This window comes from Coloeus monedula, assembly GCF_965178545.1.
Source record: "Coloeus monedula genome assembly, chromosome: 4".
NCBI lineage: Eukaryota > Metazoa > Chordata > Aves > Passeriformes > Corvidae > Coloeus > Coloeus monedula.
This window is the reverse complement of record NC_138784.1, coordinates 5,361,455-5,381,884: the sequence shown is the minus strand read 5'-3', so window position 1 is coordinate 5,381,884 and position 20,430 is coordinate 5,361,455. Positions and strand designations below refer to the sequence as shown.

The 20,430-nt window shown below is 39.9% G+C and overlaps 1 protein-coding gene across 1 annotated transcript in view; it reads right to left on the bottom strand.

Annotated features, from left to right (window-relative positions):
• PIK3C2G (phosphatidylinositol-4-phosphate 3-kinase catalytic subunit type 2 gamma) overlaps positions 1–15,739 on the bottom strand; it is a gene marked incomplete at both ends in the record, with an annotated part of 181,569 nt that extends 165,830 nt beyond the window's left edge. The window contains 4 exons of the mRNA XM_082280629.1: positions 4,307–4,418; positions 6,298–6,455; positions 10,301–10,383; positions 15,095–15,739. Of these exons, the coding sequence (XP_082136755.1) occupies positions 4,307–4,418; positions 6,298–6,455; positions 10,301–10,383; positions 15,095–15,739 (998 nt within the window). The remainder of the gene's footprint in view (positions 1–4,306; positions 4,419–6,297; positions 6,456–10,300; positions 10,384–15,094) is intronic.
• Positions 15,740–20,430: the final 4,691 nt, after the last annotated feature.

Here is a 20,430-nt window from a genome sequence, read left to right as displayed (position 1 = left end):
GGCTGTCAGAGAGCCCCCTAACTGGTCAGACTGGGAAGTTTCCTTAACATTTTAGAACTGCCTCAACATCTGTTTTTTATTTTATGCCTCACCATGTTTCCTGCTCTTTTCATTCTGCCTCACCTTCAGCCTATTGTCAGGCATGGTAACAAGAATATTACAGAGACGCATCCGCGAGTCCTGAGTCACCTTTTCCTGATTCCTCCAGGATACAGATTCCTACTGCAATGCCAGTGACAGGAATTGGTACAGCTAGACCAGTACAGAGGAGCTATACCCTCCTATGAAGTAACAATCTTGGGCCACAGATATACAAAAACTTTTTCCAAGTGTAGTTTTTCCACGTCACCACGCTTCCAGGCAAAACAAGCTACACCAAGAGAAACTTAATTTTGTTACTATAACTGCTTTTACATTAGTGGTTTGTGTTAACTTCTGCTGTGCCAAGCAGATACTATCCATCAGCAAAGCCTTTATTGACATAGCAATGCTGCCTGAAATATTGCAAGCACAAGTGGCCATGCCTTCATGAATGGATTTAATTTGCACAAATACGAAGAGAAGAGTTTTGACAGCTATTGTTACACAAGAGACTAGACAAAATGGATTAATGCCTCAACAAAATAATGTGGAAACCTGGTCTAGATGAAAAGTGAGCTACAAGAAATAGAAGTGTAGCTTTGCCACAGATTGACAAACTGTACCCCAGGCAGATTTGCTACCATACCAAGACTACTAAGACAAAAGTAATATATGCCCTTTGGAGAATAACATGATTATTAGTAACTCGTTTATAGCACTCTGAGCCCTGTAAAGGGAACAAAAATGAAAGTGTCCCAGCCTTGTTAACTCAACAGTTTTCTCCTTTTTTTTTTTGCTGAAATTATATGGAGACTGCAGCTCTGATGAGAATGCCATGAAGAGAAATGCAGTCTTTGTCTTTAGGAGACATGGTAATGACTGGTCCAAGTGACTTGCCTGTGGTCTCACAAAATATCTAAATATAAGAAAGGGAAAATCCCTGTCTCTTGAGACTCCCTCACTGCTTGCTTCCCCACAGCAAGGTTCTCTGATATGGTATAAGCTCCAAATCCTAATGCAGTTCAATCAGACTATTTTTTTAAGTAACTCAGCTAAGCAGCATCTCTGAATGAGAAACTTAATCTGCAGTGACAAGAGAAAATTAAGTTTATTTTTCACAAAGAACATATTCATCCAAAGGTGCTTGCTTCTTATGATTTCAATCTGTACGATTATGTCTCTGTCAGCCTATAATTAATAGCTTAAACTTCACTTTGAGTGAAAACCAATTTTTATTTAGGTTTCAATTCCCAGAGAACAGAATTAGTAAGGCAAAAAAAATGTCATCAATAAGGTCACAGGCAAGCATGTTAGAAGAAAAGATAAGCATTTAGATTTTTCAATTCCATTCCCCTGCTCACTGTGGTGGCTGAACTGCAAAGCAATAGGGAAGCTGTCTAAATTATACCATGTAAGAGTATGGATGGAACTTTAAATACTCAGATGCCTTAGAATAAAATAGAAAATAGTTTAGAAATAAAGCTTATAAGTATTCTTGTACTACATGGTTTTGCTGAGCTACATTACTGCAACCTATTGCTAGCACACACACCAATAAAATAATAAAGAAATTTTTTTTAAAAGTCCATTTCTTATATACACTTATATGTTTTGTTTTATTAGGCGTTTCAAGATGCCCTGAGATTGTGGCTTGAGATTGTGGCAACGGAGGATTGATTCATTGCTGACACATGAGAAGGGTTGGTTTTGGCTGGCTGCTGGCATTAAGAGCCCGGAGTTCTTTGACCCAAGCTGTTTAAGCACAATTTAATTTACTTTTATGTAACATTTTTCATGAAAGGCATCATAAAATCATATTTAGGGGTATCCATTTTAAATCTAAGGAAAGATAGGAAAGAGCAGGATTTAAAGGTGGATCTAGAAGGTTTGTTTGATGGGATGGAAAAGAAAGCCTGCAGGTTGCAGCAAGGCCAGGCTTCCCATGGTACACACAGTGAACTTAAAGACCAGAAACCGAATGAGACTCCAAATCAGAATTCCACAGATGGCTCTATTAATTCCAGGCTGACCTGCAGTCTATATGCTATCTTCTGATATCTTTAAAATTTGGGTATTTGAAACCTGATATTCTACTTATGGGTCAGGCAGGATGTGAGCCCAAGGATCTCTGTGGAGGCAGGGAATAATGGATGAGGAAATCTGCTGCTGCTGAGTGTAATGGTCATTACCATAGAGGTATTTTTTTTCCTGTCTCATTCAAAGCCAAATGGATTCTAGAAATCATCAAGTCTTTCAGGTGCTTCTGCAGGAGGTGGGGTGAAATGCTCATTAATACAATCCAATATAACAGTAAATGAAAGCTTTTGACAAATCTTGACAAAGCTGTCTGCTTCACTAAACCACTCTGGTCTGAGGAAAACTCATCAAATCACCATTTGGGCTTCACTTTAGCTTTTTTCTGGATTTCAGTACAGCAGGAGCAGCAGAGTATTTATTCCCTTTGCTGCCTCAGAACTTGGGGAACTTCTGCTGGAATTCTTCCATGAACAGACTCCAAAAACTTTTCTGGGGAAGAACTGTGCACAAGTGCATCAAATCAATCCATTAGCAACATTGGGAGGCAACCAATTTGCACTTAAAGATAGCCCACACATAGGAAAAATTTCACCCTGAGGCAACTCCTCAGGCCATGTTAAACTACCCAAGGAACCCTAAGGGTCTGGGGTTTCAAATTGAAGGGCTCTGTTGAAGAGGCAGAAGAAGGGGAGCTGACTTTAACAGCACAATATAGAATTACAAGCTGCTGAAGTTAGAAGTGCAGCTCAATGCTTTATGTATGACAGTGAAGGAGCAAAGTAAGAAAGCTGAGAACATTATTGACCTTGTTTCACTGCTAATGAGACCTGCAGAGATTCTGCCAGTGCAGGAATTTAAAGAGTCTGCTATTGATGAATTCTCCCCACCAACGAAAACAAAACTCTTTAGTGCATACTGCACTGAACTCACAATGGTTCATTATCTCCTTTTTTTAGCAATTCCTTTGAAATCAGAAGAGCATCTTGAAAAAAAAAATCATTAAAAAAATCCCTGTCCTTCTTGCATAACTAACAGACCTGGCTCTCTGCTTGGTGCTTCTGGTGTTCTAATGATTAACACAGCACTCTGCTGTTCCAGCTCCTGCTTTACCAAGATTGGAACCAGAGAAGAGTGGGCTTAGAAATGTTGAAGAGGCAATCTTGGCATCTTTCATTGCCAAATGTAATTCACCATAAACATCTGAACACTTGACCTGTGTGCCTGTGTAAGGGTAGAAGTGCTCAAGCTGGATGCAGAACAAAGCTACTTTACACAGTGTGACACTTCCTCTCACAGCTACGTTACTTTCATTAACCCAACTGGCTTTCTCTAGGCTACTTCAGGTAATTTTTACACTCTACTGTAAATACGACTGCTTCTAAAATCTTCCCTTTCAATTATAGTCATATACTATTTTATCTAACACTTTTTGCACTTCTAAGAGATGAGCTGTGATTCCCGCAGTGACAGCCTAATGTGGTGCCACAGAACACTGCCCACTCCCCCCCTTCTGCTGAAAGCCAGTGTCCACACAGCCCGGCTGACAAGTGCCTGCACTTCAGCTGCTTCAACACGGAATCTGCTCACTTCTGCTGACACCTGAATTTAAGCTGCCAGAGGGCAAAAAGCAACTAGCTGAGTCCAGTAGTGCTTTCAACCACCACAAGACTTTACCTGGATTAATGTGAATCAGAGCATTTACTTCCCTACTTGTAAACTACATGCATTTAGAAAGACCTGCTTGTATGCATAATGTGTTTTTCTTTAACTTGCATTCAGCACCCCAGTGCTGACTTCATTTGCTTTGCTACTCCTGCAACTGGATATGAAGAAAAATCACCTGTTGTGCAGCTGCATAGTACAGTTTCTCCTCTCTTTGGTGATTTCCCTCTTTGAGGATTTGCTTATAACACCCCTATGAGATAGTGGAGGTAGCAGCAGCCTTGCATTACAGGTGAGAAAGACCAGAAGGACAACAGAGTCAAACAAACAATCAAAGGCTGCACAAAGCTGCCATGAAAGAGCCAGCACTTGAATCCTTGCACTGGAGCACACCGTCCTCTCCCCAGAACACGAGCACCACGTGTTTTAGGAGTTTCAGAAGCTACACATGAAGTGTTTGGAACCTGATACCCTGCCTCTCCCTGTGGTTCTGTTGACATGGCTCGTGGCTTAGCGAGGTACTTACTTTTGTAAGAATTCATCAGACCCATAAACACTCAGAAGGAATTCCTCCTGGGCTGGGTATTGATTTGTGTGGCGCAGGATCTCCACAATTAAGTCGTGAGTGATACAGCCAGCTGTAAATAAAGATAGCAAGGAAAATTAATAGTAGCTTGCTAGAGAATTCCAGGCTACATACTCAGGCAAAAAAAATAAGGGTTTTTTTTCTGTAATTCCTAACAACTGCTGCAGACTAGCTCCATCAAGAGGAATTAGGTCAATACACACTTGATTTTACTTTTTTTTTTAAATTTTGCTTCAAATATCCTACATGACATGGAATCTATGTCCATTTAGAGGAAATGAGCAATTTGTTGGGCAGCTGGAATGAAGAAGAGATGAGCAATATTCCCAGGAGGAAAGGAACAGACAAATGGCAATTTTTTTTTCTTTTACATTTTCCTGATGAACATTTTGATACATTTCCAAGGATGCAAAAGTTGACTCTGTAGCCACTTATGACATGAAAAGGCTCCAGAATATTACTTGATATTGTTTCTGCCGTATACACCCTTTTAGCCACAACAAAGAAGTAAATTAATATGCTAATGTTTTTTATCTATGCAATATATTATATTATTTAATACCTGTGTAGCCACATAATAATACAAAAACATACATAATCCCTTTCCATTAGGAAGTTCTATGTCAGTTTTCACAACCTGCTGTTCAGAAACACTTTAGCATTTTGAGAATTTTCTCCAGGTCCAGTTCAGCTCTTTAAGCCATTTTCCAACACTTGCCAATGCGTTTCCTCTCTGTCCATTTTAGAAGAATTGATCAAAAATGGAAAAGAATAGTTGCATGATCTAGAAGCACATCTGATGAATTTGGTCTTACGTTTAAGGGGATGGGAAGACTTCAGAGAACAGCTGGCATTTCCAGGGGAGGGGGTTATGACAGAAACAAAGCTGAAATACAACAGAAGGTTACCATAGCTTGTTTCTTGCTTTGGTTTGGTTTTTCCCAGGGAAAAACAAATGCATGAATGGATTCAAAACCTCCTCCTGAAAATGCTCATTTTCTCTGCAAAACTGTTTGGTTTTTTGTTTTTTTCTTCTCAAAAAGACACTTCAATTCCACTTTTTTCTACTGCTTTTACCAGTTTTAAACATTTAACCTTCTGAGAACTTGCCTTTTTAAGCAACTCAGCTGGTTTGACATGTAACCTCTGGTGCTTGTTCATTAAATTTATACAGTCCAGAAAATGAAGAATGGCACAGAATCTTGAATTAAAATTGTAACATACACTTTCTTCAGGTCACTCATTGGAAAAAATCCAAAACTTGCTAGTATCACTCACTAGCACTCTGTAGACCCATTCTCCCGTCCTTACTCTGACAAATGTTCTTGCCTAACTGAACAATACTTTTTATCAGATGGGGCAAAAAAGAGTACTCCCTTCCCCTACTTTAACCTTGCTGCTTGCCTGGTCTAATCAAGTTTAGGATAAATAATACTCAGCCTGTTACAGTCAAATCATTCCTTGAAAACTGAAGAAATTATTCATAAAAAAAGAGAAAAAGACAAAAAGAGACTATCACTTAGTGAAGCAGCACAGGAAGAGAGGGGGAAATAAGATTTATTTTATTTTTGCATATGTTGCAGAAATAAAAATTATTAGGGCTGGAATTAAAGATTCGCCCTTTAATCACAGATACAGGATGCAGAGGAGCAGTGGCAGCTTCTCACAGTCTTTAATGATGGAATAATTTAGGCTGGGAAGAACCTCTTTCCCTGCAAAGCTGGGCGCACACTGAATTCAGACCTCCTTGTTCAGGGTTTTGTCTTGTAAGAACTTAAAAATCTCCAAGCCTGGAGACTACACAAACTTCATGGGCAAACTTTTCCAATTTTTGGTTATTCTCCTTTATTATTTCCACCTACTTGGAATTTCTCCTTTAATTTGATGACTTGTGGGCTTCCCCAGACCAGTATATAACCTCAGTCACTTACCATGCTGAGAAAGAAGCAGAGGATGTGGTGAAAAATCTGTCCAAACACTGATCCTGAATTTTGTTCCACCAAGGATATGCTCTGGGAACCTTGTTGCGATACTCCAGATTTTGCCAGTATTAGTCTTCAAATCAAAAGCGGGATAGGCATTCCTGATTCTGAAAAGAACACGTGGAGAAACAATGTCTAAATAGGTGTGCATTTTTGGCCTCTTCTGAGAGCAAGACAAAAATTCCACAAGATACATATGATAATACACAGAGAGCTGTTAGGAATAAAGTTCCGTAGAGAGAAATGGTAGCAACTCAAACTCTGTTTTCATACATTAGTGAGGTACACGTCAGCCTACATAATTACATCTTTTACTTCTAGGGAAACCATCAGCAAAATCTTCATGAACTTGACAGAATCCCTGCTGAGCTTGACCTCAGTGAAACCAAAAGGAGTTTAAACAGAGCCTTTGGTGTACACTGAGTTCAGTAGAAATAATAGTGCTCAAATATGTACTTAAATAGCAGAGTTTTAACACAGAACTAACCAAGAGCACATGCACACACAGCTGCAGCTAGTACATCTGGTCAAAATGAATACAGGAACATGCTTCTTATATGTGAAATCTTAAGGAGTGTCTATTTCCACAACTCTCTCAAATCCAATCTGAATTCCTCATTACTAAAACCCTGGGTATTTATGTAAAAGTCTGTAGAGTGCAGTAACAGTTACGGTCATTGAGTCCCTCTGATATACTGTTAACTATAAAATATATTGCCCTTCCTCCTTCCAATTACCATAGACTTGCAGAAACTAACTCCTCCTCAGGTCCCATTTTCTAATGAACACTGGTCATTATGGTCTGGGACTAAACCTGCTTTTTAAGCAGGTTTAAGCTTTTTAAGCAAATATACTCTGCAGCTGCAGGTAAGGGTACATGGTGTACCAACCAGATGAAGCTTTACATTTCACTAATTGACCTGAATATTTAGCAGCTAAACCCAAACACCCCGTTCTAAGCATCCTGCCTTCTCTTTTGTTTGTTAGTTCACACAGCATTTTGTAGGTCCTTGGTTGGGAGTGTTTTCTAATATCTCTTGTAAGTGTATTTTGAACCCCAGCTCGCTCACATAAAAGTCTTCACTTCTGTGTTACCTCCTGCCTCAGAGCTGCTGCCCAAGTCTCTTAAACTACCATGTGAGCTACTCTTTTGTGCCATGCATTTCTGCAGCAAGATAAGGCACAGAAAAAAGCCTAGGCTTGCTAAATTAATAATCCAGTGAAGCAGCCCATTCCTTACCATGAAAAGCCAGGGGGTCCAGTGTTTCAGTGGGGTGGAAGGAAATGAGGCTTGACAAGAGTACCTCCAGTACAAGGTAGATTTATACTCATGGTGAGAAACCTTTGTACTGCAGAGGCCGTTTGGGTGACCTATGTAGCTGGTGTCAGTCTATTTCTTTGTGTACAAGGTACAGCTTTCCCCCTGTAACATGTTTCTGCAAGAAAGCCAAGGGCTGAATAAAACTGGAAACTTCGCTACCAGCATCAAATTACCCGGCTATGTACACACACAGGGCATGAATCACCTCCTCAACTTGCTGGCAGTCATTTCAAAACTAAGCAAACCTCATCTCCTTCCCTACCCACACACTGCTTATATTTTAGCAAAATATGGGGACACAAATTTGCTTTTCATGCTTTTCAGATAAAAAACCCATTCAGTTTCCAAAAATGTTGATCATTTATGGCCATCTACTATTTTCACATGATTAAAGGGCTTCTGGCCTGAGCAGGTGGGCAAAACATTGCAAAACTTTGAAAGTCTGGGTCTTCCAAAGCATAACTGAAGTACTATGCAAACGTTGCACAAAGAAAATCTTGCGCTACCTTCTTTCTGTGCTGCAACAACTCAGCATGTTCAGAAAATACTGACATTTAGAGGGATTTGCTATTTCACAGCATTTGACAACATGATGTGTTTCTCTGCAGTGCAAAGCACATCCTTGAAGACAGTGCGAGGTGGAGGAACTCTGCATTTTGCAGCACTGAACCCTAAGACTGTCAGCTTGCCATCTTCTGGTCTGAAACTCGCTTTAGGATGTGCTCTGAAGACACCCAGGGATGACTGTTCACTACAGCGCTGTTCATAACTGTAGAAGTAACCTGAGAAAGGGCTTTTGGAGACTGATTTACAGTCATGCACAACCAAATGTTTCAATTATAGACTGCTACCTGTGCAAGTATTACCTAGAGAAAAACACGATGGGTTTCTAGTTGAGCTACGAGCCGGAGCTGCAAGAATGCACGATGCAGAGTCTGAATTATATATCCTGCCTCTAACATATGAAACTGCCAGCAACTGGGATTCATTGGGGACTGGGAGGATGCTCATTTGGCAAGACTGAATATGTAAGTAATGTGAAAATTGATGACAGTTTTTGGTCTTTTGGTTGCTGTGACATTTTGTCCTAAAAATGTTTCTCTACTTATTTAATAGAAGAAAAGCAAAAGCTGTTCTTATTTTGGTTTTAAGAGTATTTGCTCATGACACACACAAAACAAGTTCCTGTAAAACAAGAAAGGCTTATTAGTATTTGTCTTTTTAGCCCTGTAAATAAACTCATCTATTCAAAAATCAGTATAAAGCTTTTCCTATAATTAGAATGTTTAGACATTAAAAAAATCTGAATAGCCGGGAGGAAAGCAGTCATGTGGAATGTGCCTTCACGCATCTCATGGTAGGAGAGTTGGGTTGGGGTTCAGCCTGATGAACTGTGGAAAAGGAAACTGAGACATGTGACTGAGTATGTTTTGAAGCTGACCATCCACCCCATTTAAATATATAATATACTCACTCTTACTTTCAGTGCAACATCAATCTGGATTTTTTGGTTGGTTGGTTTGTTTCTTTTTTTTTATTTTAAGAGAAGCAGCCTTGGCTGACCTTGAATAAAATCAATTCATTAAAGTCTAATAACAAAATCAGGATTCCATTTTCCAACTACTTTTCTGGGGGGAAAAACATGCATTTGTGCTAACAACCTGACAGTGTGATCAGTGCATGTCTACAAAAGAAAAATCAATCTGCACAGATGGTCTAAATACTTGTAGTTTTTTAGTGTTCTTGGATTTCTACACAATTTATTTTTCGGCAGAAGATTAAGAAAGTAAAAAATGTTCTATCCCATTAAGTCAGGCTATTAAGTGTAATGGTAAAATATAATTAAAGTGGGTTTTTTCACTTGCTAAGTCTCACTTTTCATCATGACAGTATGTGGCAAGTCTGTTCTTCAGTCAGTTCCTCCAACCCTTATTTTCCTGCTCAGAGTTACACAGGCACTAATATTGTCCAAGACAACGACAGAAAAAGGACGGAAAGTTTTGTGCACTATAAGCCATCAACAGCGAAGACTTAAATGTACTTATCATTAATAAAGCAGAGAGTTAAAAGAAAGTATTTTTTTAATTAATGTTCCTTTGTGGCTTTTAATATTTAGAAACGTTTTAATAATTAGAAGTGTTTCCTTATTTAAGTGGATACTGGAATTACAGCATTGTTCAGGACTGCAGAGTGTGGCTGTATGACCTCAGGTGGATGCCAGGTGCCCACCAAGCTGCTCCACCACTCCCTTCTGCATCAGTACAAGGGAAGGGGGAGAAAAGATGGGAAAAAACCCTACTGGGTCAAGAGAAAGGCAGTTGAACAAAAGCAAAAGCAATGGCCGCACATGCAATTAAGGGAAGACAAAATATTCTCAACTTCCAACCAGCAAGCAGTGTCCAGCCTCTTTCCAGGAAGAAGGGCTTCAGACAAATGTCATAATGAATACTGCTCAGCAGTAGCCAACTGGTGCATTATCCACACCTTTCAAGCCGCCAATGCACAGCCCAGTCCTGTGAGGGGATAATTAACTCCATCCCAGTCAGCCTCAATACACAGGGATAACCAATCCAATTAATGTAAGTAAGTGAAATGTGATAGTTGGCTGAAAACAACTTTTTCATTACTTACTTCTCCACAGCGTTGCAAAAACCAACTGTGTTCTCATTACTTCCTTGATTTGCTTCAGTCAGCTGGATAGACCAACGTGCAGCCTAAAAATACCAAAAAGACCCCAGAAGAAACAGGGCTGAGTTATTTAGATACCAGGAGCACAAGGACCATAAGGCTAATCTTGAATTTTGTTCCACGAGAGCTTATCATTCCTTCCCTGACTTGATGGAGTTTCAAATAAACACAAATGGCCCCATTTAGACTGCACCCTCAATGCTTTCAGAAGTCACAAAGCATCAGCTACCCTGGGTAACAACTGTTTTTCCCCTCCATGCAGAACATCAGGAATTTCAGGAAAAGCTTTCACAATTCACTGGGTATCAAGGCACAGATAACTGCAAATGCAGATATTTAGTTTACAAAAGGGAGAAGGACAAACTGAAGCTTTGTGCTTCAGTGTGTTTTAATCCTTATTTTCTCTTTTTCTGCCCTGGCAGGAAGCTCAGCATCCCCTCAAACTCCAGAAACCTGTCAGGTAAGTCCCTAAGGCAGATAAGAGGGAGCCAGTGGACTCTACTGAACGTGAAAAATCCCCACATACTTCCCGTGAACTTGGGGAGCAGAGGTCTGAGCCACTGCTTTGGGTCAAGCATCCCTTTGTCTGTTTGCCTTAAGTACTCTTCAGGCAGAACATTACCTCCAGAAAAGAACTTAATACTCTTACACCTGCAAGCCCTTTCTACTCTTGTAGGTGGAGACATTACAAGGCTTAACTCTATAAAAGCTTTTAAACCCCTTCAGCAAGAGAAGTGACATGTCACAGAAGAGGAAACTGAGATGTGGCAAAAGGTTTATTTTATAATTTGAATAATAATTTATATAGAAGTATGGAAACTTATAAAAAATAACTAATAAGCAGAACTTAAGGTTCTTTTTGGCTGGACAAGAAAGTGCAATATGCATTAAAAGATGCAGGGTGGGAAATTTTAGTTATAGTTTAGAAGATGGGATGATTATAAAAGATGATAGATCTGCTGGGAGCTGGCTGGTGGGGAAATCACAATGGCAGAACTGAAAGCTCAAAAGTCAGAAACCTTACGTCAGTACAACGAGACCCAAAACTGATGGTATATACTATTCTCATTACCCACAACACCACAAAAAGCATTAGGAGAGTGTTTATGAAATTTACAGATGCTAGGGGGAATCATCAGTAGAGGGAAAAATTGAAATTGTCTGGTAGGAAAAAGAGTGGATAAACCTGAGGGTGTAAATAAGAGAGTAAAATTAAATTTAGCAATCAAAATCAGTGGTCCATCATTCCCTGGTTCTAAGAACTGCTGAAAAAGATCCTTCAAAATCCAGGGAAAATAGAACACCTCCACTGGTTCCTTGTTTCCATTTTGGTTAGGCACCTACCTTACAATTCACCTCATCAGACAGTAATAAGAACCTCTGGAGGACGTTCACTATTCAGAAATTATGAGTGATTTGGTAACAGCAACAGCCTCCCAAAATTACCTACTCATTACAAAAACCCCACAAAACCAACCAAAGGCTCCTTTTCCACCTCCAGCTCTGTCCTTGCAGAGCAGGTACAGTGCCCTGGAAAAAGTACATGGAAAAAGAGCAGTAGCAAATAAATGAAAAGCTGAGAAAATTAATCCATGGGTAAGAAAAGATGAGGCTGGAACACAGCATTAAATGGGACTGAAGGTGTTACAAGAGCAAAACCACAACTGCAAACTAAGGAAGGCAAAACGGAGAGGAATTGAGCAAGAAAAAAGGGACAAGTCTTGGAATGCATGATTTGCCACAAGGACATGTGTATGAATCCTCAAATCCTCACACCTTGAAGAAGAATATGATTAAATAATTACTAAAGGAAAAGAGGAGCCTGACAGCCCAAAGCTGCAACCTGGATCCTCCCCTGCAGGACACAGGAGTAACATGGGAGCTCTCTGCTTTTTTGCATCTTTGCTGGCAGCATCTCTGAGTGATTCCTCATGGCAAACAGGAATCCTGTGCAGCCTAATAATAGTCTGCACATCTGGAATATACCATTGCTAAGTCACTCAAATTCATTCTGGTGGCAGAGGTATATAAGGTAGATAAATAGCTCCAGCTCCATTGCTGAGTCATAGGGATGAGAGCTTTAGTTTGGCCATGTCCTCTTTTCACACGTCCAGAAACTTTACTTTCTTCTTCTTGCATATAAAGGTAAGATGTTAATTACATGACCACATTATTTTTCGGTAGTACTTGAGGCTCCATGCATTGCAAACATCTTAAAGAGAGCAGTAAATGAGACAGAACTGCATATGGAGAGAAGCAATGACAACGGGGATGAAGCAACTGAATGCATCCCTTGATGACTGGAATCTTTTTTCATCCATAGACTTCTCACATTATGCTAATCAAGTCACCTAAAGTATCCTTCCAAATATGAACACTAATAGTGTATTTCTCATTTTTGGAGCACCCAAAACAAAATCATGATGTTTGGTCTGATGATGGGACTTGGTTGAAGAGATGAGTCTTGTTAGTTACTCTGAAAATATCAGAATTCAAAAGTAGATTCTAAATATCATAGATGGAGTAGTTAAATATATTAGACACTTTCTAGGTTTTATTTTCAGTTTATTTTCAGTTTTCTTTCTAATATGGAAAAAAATAACATCTCTTTTCACTGGGATGTTATGAAGAGAGTTTCCTTTGCTATTTCTATTTTTGAACATCTGACCTTTAATGACAAGGCCAGAAAAAAATAATGTTTTCTTTATTACACTGGGCATATTTTGGTTAGCACACATTAAATAAAGCTTAGGGCCATACAACTGCATCTAAGAGCTAAGGATCAGAATACCAGTGTGATTGCAGCAGTGTGAATATTTCATCTTGCCCACCTATGGCCCACCTCAGCTCTAATCTTCATGTCTCAGCGTCCTTTGTATTTCACTCTGCAGTCTTGGTTCTCATCTCCTACTACTTGGATGCATTATTTACTTGTTCTGGACCTCACAAATCCAACGTGTGCTCATTCTTTTGCTGCAGTGTTCCGCTTTTCCAACCTTTCTGATTGTCTCACTCGGCATCAGGTCTGTCACCCCACAGCACTTTCTGTCTTTTCCAAAACTCCCAGCCCAGCAGCAGTGAGTAACTGCTTTACAGCTTTTTTTTGCACTTCCCTTTCTCGAGTTTCTCTCACTCTTATTTTCCCTTATCATCTCAAGGTTCAGCTACCAGCCCCTTGCCTTGGCTCTCTTTCTATCCTGACATGGCTTTTTCTCCCTGAAGGAATTCCTGTGACCACACTGATTTTATGCTACAAATCAATTCACTCCTCTCTCCCATTTCTTCCTCTTTGAGCTAAACAGCTCAAATACTTCCCTGACTTAATCAAATCCTCCCACACACTCGATTGTAGCTGCCCTTGACTCACTCAGCTCTTCTCTTCCCTCCCCTATAATTCTCTCCTCCTCCGTCACAGAAGCGTTTCTGCCTGTTCTTAAATGCTTGCTTCCTCCAGCACCTCTTCTTCCCATCCCAGGATTTAATCTCCTCCTGCTCATTTGTATCCCACTATTTTCTGCTTTTCTCCTGAGAAGGCTTGTTCTTTTCATCATCATGTCAGCATGCTTTAGTTTTCCTATAATGAGTAAAAAGCAACAACAGCCTTTTGTCTCTCCACCTATTCTTCCCCTCCTCTTCTGTATTCATCACTGAAATTCTAAAATGAGGTGCACAGGATTAGTCTTAAGAGTTCTTGTCCTCAGATATATTTCCCCCTGCTGCCTTCCCATCTGTCTGGGCCTGCATAAGTTTACTTTTATAGTTCTCCTTATTCAGAGACATAGAAACAAGTCAATCAAGTGTCTCTTCTCCTTTGCTTTATGGTACTGTGATCACTGGGATTTAAAAGCAGCAGGTGAACCTAAACTGTCTTTTAATATTCATGGTGCAGAGGTATCCTGTAGGCTATTTCAGGATTCCTATAATGATTCAGAATGCTAACAAGGACTGGAGGAAAGGGAGGATTTATCATTTTCTTTTCCCTTCTCCATATCAGGATTTTGAAAGAAAGAAAATGAGGACAGATATAACATCACAGAGAATCATGGGAGTCCCATAAGACACAGTTATTAAAAATGGCAAAAGCACAAATAGAGCTATGAACACCTGATGAAGGAAGAAAAAAAGATAAAGGATTTGTTTCAGACAGACAGCTAAAAGACAGAGTGTCTGTCATAGGATCCAGCTTCCACAGTTAGAGTAGATGTGTCTATTTTTAGAAAATAATTATGCACATGGAAGTACATGCAGAACATGGTGAAGGCAGGATGGGCTATGTTTCATCTCTCAGGATCAGGATATGTCAGACAGACTAGACACAGAGAAAATAATCTGGCTCAACAAAAAAAAAAAAAAAAAAAAAAAAAAAAAAAAAAACAGATTCAACATAATGTATTGTTATTTTGAATCTCAGGTTTCATATCAGACCATAAAGATTAGTCATCTTACCTTTCAAACACAACTTACTCTACATTTCTGTACTTATCCTTCTGTGGTAGTTTTATGGTTCAGTGAGCCATAAAATGAGCCTACTGGAGCATTCTAGACCATAATCTAGATTCTCTTCTGGTATAAAATGCTTTTGCTTCCCCTGAGGCATAAATGTTTTATTTTTCATAAGGTCTTTAAATTAAGTGCTTCTAATCCATGTTGCAACACTGTGAGTGAATACACAAAGTACAAGGACACAAACAAGAACAAAAAACTTTAAGTACTGTTAACATAAGAAAATGTAAATACCTCTCTGTCATGTCCAGAGCCCTGGGGCTGGGCAGGTCCTATGCTGCATCTTCTGGAGGTGTTGGTTAAAAAAACTTGCCCATTTCCACCTTCTTCTCTCACTTTTTGTCCAAATGGATAATTGTCTAAGAAAACAGGACTTGGAGCATCCAGATTGTCAAAGCCTATGTGAAACCCCAGATTTACGTTGCCTGTTTCTATATTTGAAACTGAATTTACACTATTCCTTCCACAGAGTTCTCTCTCGAGATTGTAGGGGTGGGAATCCACCACAGAGAAGTTTCTGCAATCAGGTAGCAAAGAAGATCTGAAGCCAACCATGGGTGGCACGGTGCCTTGCTGCCAGTGAGAAACTGGATTTCCAGGGTAAAGTTCTCCATAAGCAACGAGAGGCTGGCCATGAAGATGCTGGTCAGGCACAGTGCGATTGAAAAGGTCTGACGGGAAAAACATTTCTTTGTGGTGGTGTGGGTGAGATGAGCCATAAAAAAAAAATTCATTGCTGACTTCATCAACAATTCGATCGAATCCTAGAGGGATGTCTCCATCAGAACCAAACTGGTACATTGGGTAAGATGCCTGGTCCCCAGGCTGTCCTTCACAGAACTCACTGTGTGAGAAGGGCACCCTCCCAAAGTGTGCCATGGCTGATCACTTCAGTCCTTTTGGTCCTCAGGAAAGTCTCAGAGTTCCAAGGTCAAGAGAGCAATGTTTGGAACTGGAGCTACCTGAAATGAAGCACAGATTGGAAGTTAAACCCCAAAATATATAATGTAATGAAAGCACTACAGTGCTTTGGTCTTTTTTGCTTTAGAGCTTTCTCCAGAGAGTGGAAATATTTTCTTAAGGTGGAGTTAGATTATTCTTTTGTCTGATCCTTATTTCCAGACATATTATTATTACTATAGTTGTAATAATAATGCCAATAACAAATTACTACTATTATTATTATCCTCAACTCCTAAATAATAGCAACAAGATGCCTGCAACAACTGATCTAAATATTAAATACTAATTCTGACAAATATAAAAGAAAATCTCCATGCTTTTCCCCATAATTTCTACACTTGCAAAGCACACAATTCAGGAATATAAATCCAGCAGTTAGGAAGGCTTTGTCTTAATGGTTGTCAATTTCATTCACATTTTCCTCTTTTTTGTGCCTCCAATTCCTTCATATTCTACCACTTTTTATCTTAGTGCAATCAGGTGAAGAAAGTTAAGTCAAAGAATACAGAAGACATGGACCTCCAATTAATATTCAAAACACTACACCCCAAAAGCTAGGATACAGCATATATATAGGGGGAAAAAATGATAAATAAATTAATTTCAGGGTTTTTCTGTTTTTTTGTTTTGCAAAAGAAATTTATCTTCGAAGCCTGAGGCTGGACTTGTTTTAGCAAATTAACAGGCAAGGGCATGAGCTTCTGTAGCTCCATCATTAATGTTGTTACTAGCAAACTTCCTGATCTGATTTTGGCATGTCCCAAGTACTCCTATGGTTCAGATGGGCAGCCTGCACTGGAAACTGCTGCCAGTAGGCATGAGGATGTATTTTTTTAGGAAGGGAGTTTAGTTCTACAACCAAAGTCTGTTCTGGGCCATTTGCCCTCAAGGCCTTGGCCTGTTTCATTTACTGACACAGATGTAGCCTAAAACCCACAAATGACACAGAACAGCAATACTACGCACTGCACACAGTTGTGCTGGAGTACATTATCACCTAAAAGAAACAGAAACATCTGATTTAATAACTTAATAAAAAAATGTATTCCCAAGCAGAAATAGAAAAAGCTATTGAGATAAAAAGTGTGCTCAGAAATTGCTAAAGCTTAGCTCCACAAATAGATTTTCCATTAAGTCTCCAAGACACTGTATTAGTTTCGATAATAGCATCTTGCAATGAAAATCTGTGTTACAACAGAAGGTATTCATCCCAATTTTATTTATTTTTGTTTCATTTTAAGTCAAACTCTAGGTGACATAAGCTTCTGTCACCCATAGTGTGGAATGAGAAGCGAAATGAAAACTTAAACAGGCTGAAATAAAACCTGCAACTCAGAGGCTGGGCTACTCTTTCAAACACTCCACTTAGTAATTCCATGTGTTGCGTGCTTTGGTTTGCTTTAGCAGGATTGAAAAAAACCCCACATTTATGAAACTACACTAGGCCACACAACCAAAATGATGCATACCACTCTGAATGGTGATATAAACTGCAATTATGGTTTTGCAGCTTTCTCTCAGAATGAATCCTGAAGTCCACTATGCTTTTAGATAAAGATGACACCATTAAAAAAAAAAAAAAAAATCATAACAGGAATTTCTTGTATGACATTGTTCCCATTTACAGCTTTCTCCGTTTTTCATTTCTACAGCAGGTAAATAAAATAAAGAAAACAAGAAATAAAATTATATAGCCATTAAATCAAGAAGTATAAGGTCTTTTACTGTTTTTTTAATTCATCTTAAAAATTGGAAAGTTTCAGGAAAATATAGAAGATAAAATAATGAAATCTCCCTCCAGTCCCATCTTCCTTAAAAAAGCTTGGCTGTCTGGAAGACTATAAGGCCCAGAAAATACAATACCTTTTACACCCTTTCAACTGTTTCTAAAATACTTTCCTTGAATTTCAAACAAATTCTGTTTATGATGACACATAAATGTCTAACATAAAACCTTGCTCATTCACCACTGTGGCTTTCTGTAACCTCTGCACAGACAAATATTCACACACAGAGCCCAGCTCCATCTGTCTGTATATCAGTGCTTGTCTCCTTGCTGTCCAGGAGAAGTATTGCTTTCCTGCTGGAAACACACAGAGTTTAGCAGCAGTGCCAAAGGCTGCTCTGTGCATCCTGTCCCTGCTCTCCTCGCTGGGCTGGGAGCCCACCTGGATCAGGGCACAGGGAGGGTCTGGCAGGGAGCAGACAGTGGGACAGCCTGGTTTGTAGCATGGTGCCTCTTTCATACAGGCTTGTGTTTAAAACTGACCCCGGAGAGTGGAAGCTCAGCATGCTGTGGTGCAAGTATCAGTGGTGTAAGTTGTGCTAGTTTGGTCAGAACCACCAGGCTCTGTATTTGGGCCTTTTCAAAGAGGCATACAAGGTCCAGGGAAGGATCTGGCTCTTTGCCAGCCACTATTTCACCGAGTCTTGTCAAGCACAGTGATAAAACAATTTTCAAAAATCACTAAAGAGGCAAAATTTATATGATTTTTTTTTTTATAAAACACTTAAGTTTTTAGTTTAGGGGTTTTTTTTGCATTGTGGTTTCTCAATTCGCATTGAATTTTGGAGGGTTTGGCTTTGTTCTCTTACAGCTCTGAAGTCCTCCTTGTCCTTTTGAATGACAGCTGTATTTTCACATAATCATGTGGTTCTGGGATCAGGGGTTTTAAGGGAGAATCCCAACCAATACTGTAAAATATCCACTACAAACCAAGGGACTTGAGGGTCTCACGGCATTGTAAGCACATGAAAATACTTTCCACACTTGGACATGCACACGAATCCTTGTAAAAAACTTGGCACACTGCAGGCTCGATTTTCCCTTTTACCACATCCCAGGAGGAGATGATTGGATCACTTGCTAAGCAGTAAGAATATCTGCTGAAACTCCTTACCTGAAACACAACTTGTTAGAAGGATGTACAGCCTCCTGTGCCTTGCTGCTCACAGACACTTTCAGCTGCCCTATGTGCTTTCACTATCAAGGAGGCGTAACTCTTCCCTCAGGAGCTTTCCTTCCTGTTTAACCAGTTCATGGCGGTGATGATTCTTTTCCCAAGTCATCCCTCAGGGAAAATTCCAGCTGCAGTAACAATAAAAAGGTAACACCTTATCTATTCTCTTTCTTGATTTGGAAACCCAACCATACATTTTTTTTTTTTTTTTTTTTTTTTTAAATATAGTGGTAGATTATCTCACACTTTCAGTGCTAGTTTCCAACATGCTTAAAATAACAACTTCATTGAAGGGAAAGAATTGCCTCTTAGGAACACTTCTGCACAAGACAGGATTTTACTCTACTCCATCTTCACACAGCTTCCACCTACATGCTCCGAAAGGAGCTCCCAGCTCCAACCACAGGGGAGGGGGACAATACAAAACTCTGATGGCAGAGTGGCCCTCTGGCTTTGGCTCCTCAGTGTGCAGAGCTGGGGTAGTACAATGGTGGAAGAACCTCCCTTATGTTGGGATATTTCCCAGGGACCAGTGAGGACTTGGCTCTCTGCAAAGGGCCTGAAGAGCTGGAGTAAACACAGCACTGGCCACGTCCATCTTCCGAGACCTCAAAGAGCCCGGGACCCTCCATAAAAGGGAGCAGCAGAGGCCACTCCAGACACAACACAGAGGGAGTTCCCTCAGGGACCATTTGCCTTCACACTTCATACCATTCCTTAAAAAGTTATAAATTGCTCCACTGAAGTGGCTATTCAGAATTCAAACAAATCCCAAGGTTGTAACAGGCACGGAAATATCCTCAGAAACAGCGAGGGAATAAGTGTCAACAAAACTGTATTTTGCTTAGAAAAAGCCATGCAATAAGACTGAACAGATTAGGATAAAGCATATAAAGTTAATAATTAATATCAGATATCTTATATCTGAAAAACTGAAGTAATAATTTGATAAAGCACTACAGGAAAAAAGCCCTAGCCTTTAAAGCATAAAAACTGTCAACGATGTCACTCTGATTTAAATGCAGTTAGACAAGGACAAAACTTATTTCAGTTGGTGAAAGGTGATGCCTTTTTTGTCATATATTCATATATTCTCCATATATTCTCAAAATGTCAACTTGCTCCACGAGCTATTTGGTGGCATTTGTGCTGTACTGTACTCATTTCCAGTGATTACTGTGAAGTGATCCTGAGAGAGAGGAACACACCAATTTTAGGAGCTGCCATTTCAGAGTTTGTGGCAGTGGGGTGTTGCTTCACCTCACGGCGATTGGGCACAGCTAAAGGAGGAGGATTGAGAACACAGGAAACGCGCATGGGAAGAGCTCCTATTCCCAAGCACACACAGAAGGCTACACACATAACTCGAACCGAGCTGGGACCCCTTGCCTCTCTCCCCACGGTGATTTCTAAGAGAAGGCTATGAAGGTTTTTCTTGGGAAACACTGAACATTTTCAGAATTTTCTCAGGCTCTTAGGGTGGCCACTGTTTTTCTGTTTCGTGCTTCCCATTAAAGGAGCAGACAGGGAACTGCTGAGTCACTTTCTACCCTAATTCCTCCTAGAACTACCAAGAGTTGTCTCCTCCTCTTTCGCTGGCATGTGGGACAAAATCTCCAGAGACAAAGAGAACTAGACAGTCCCTGG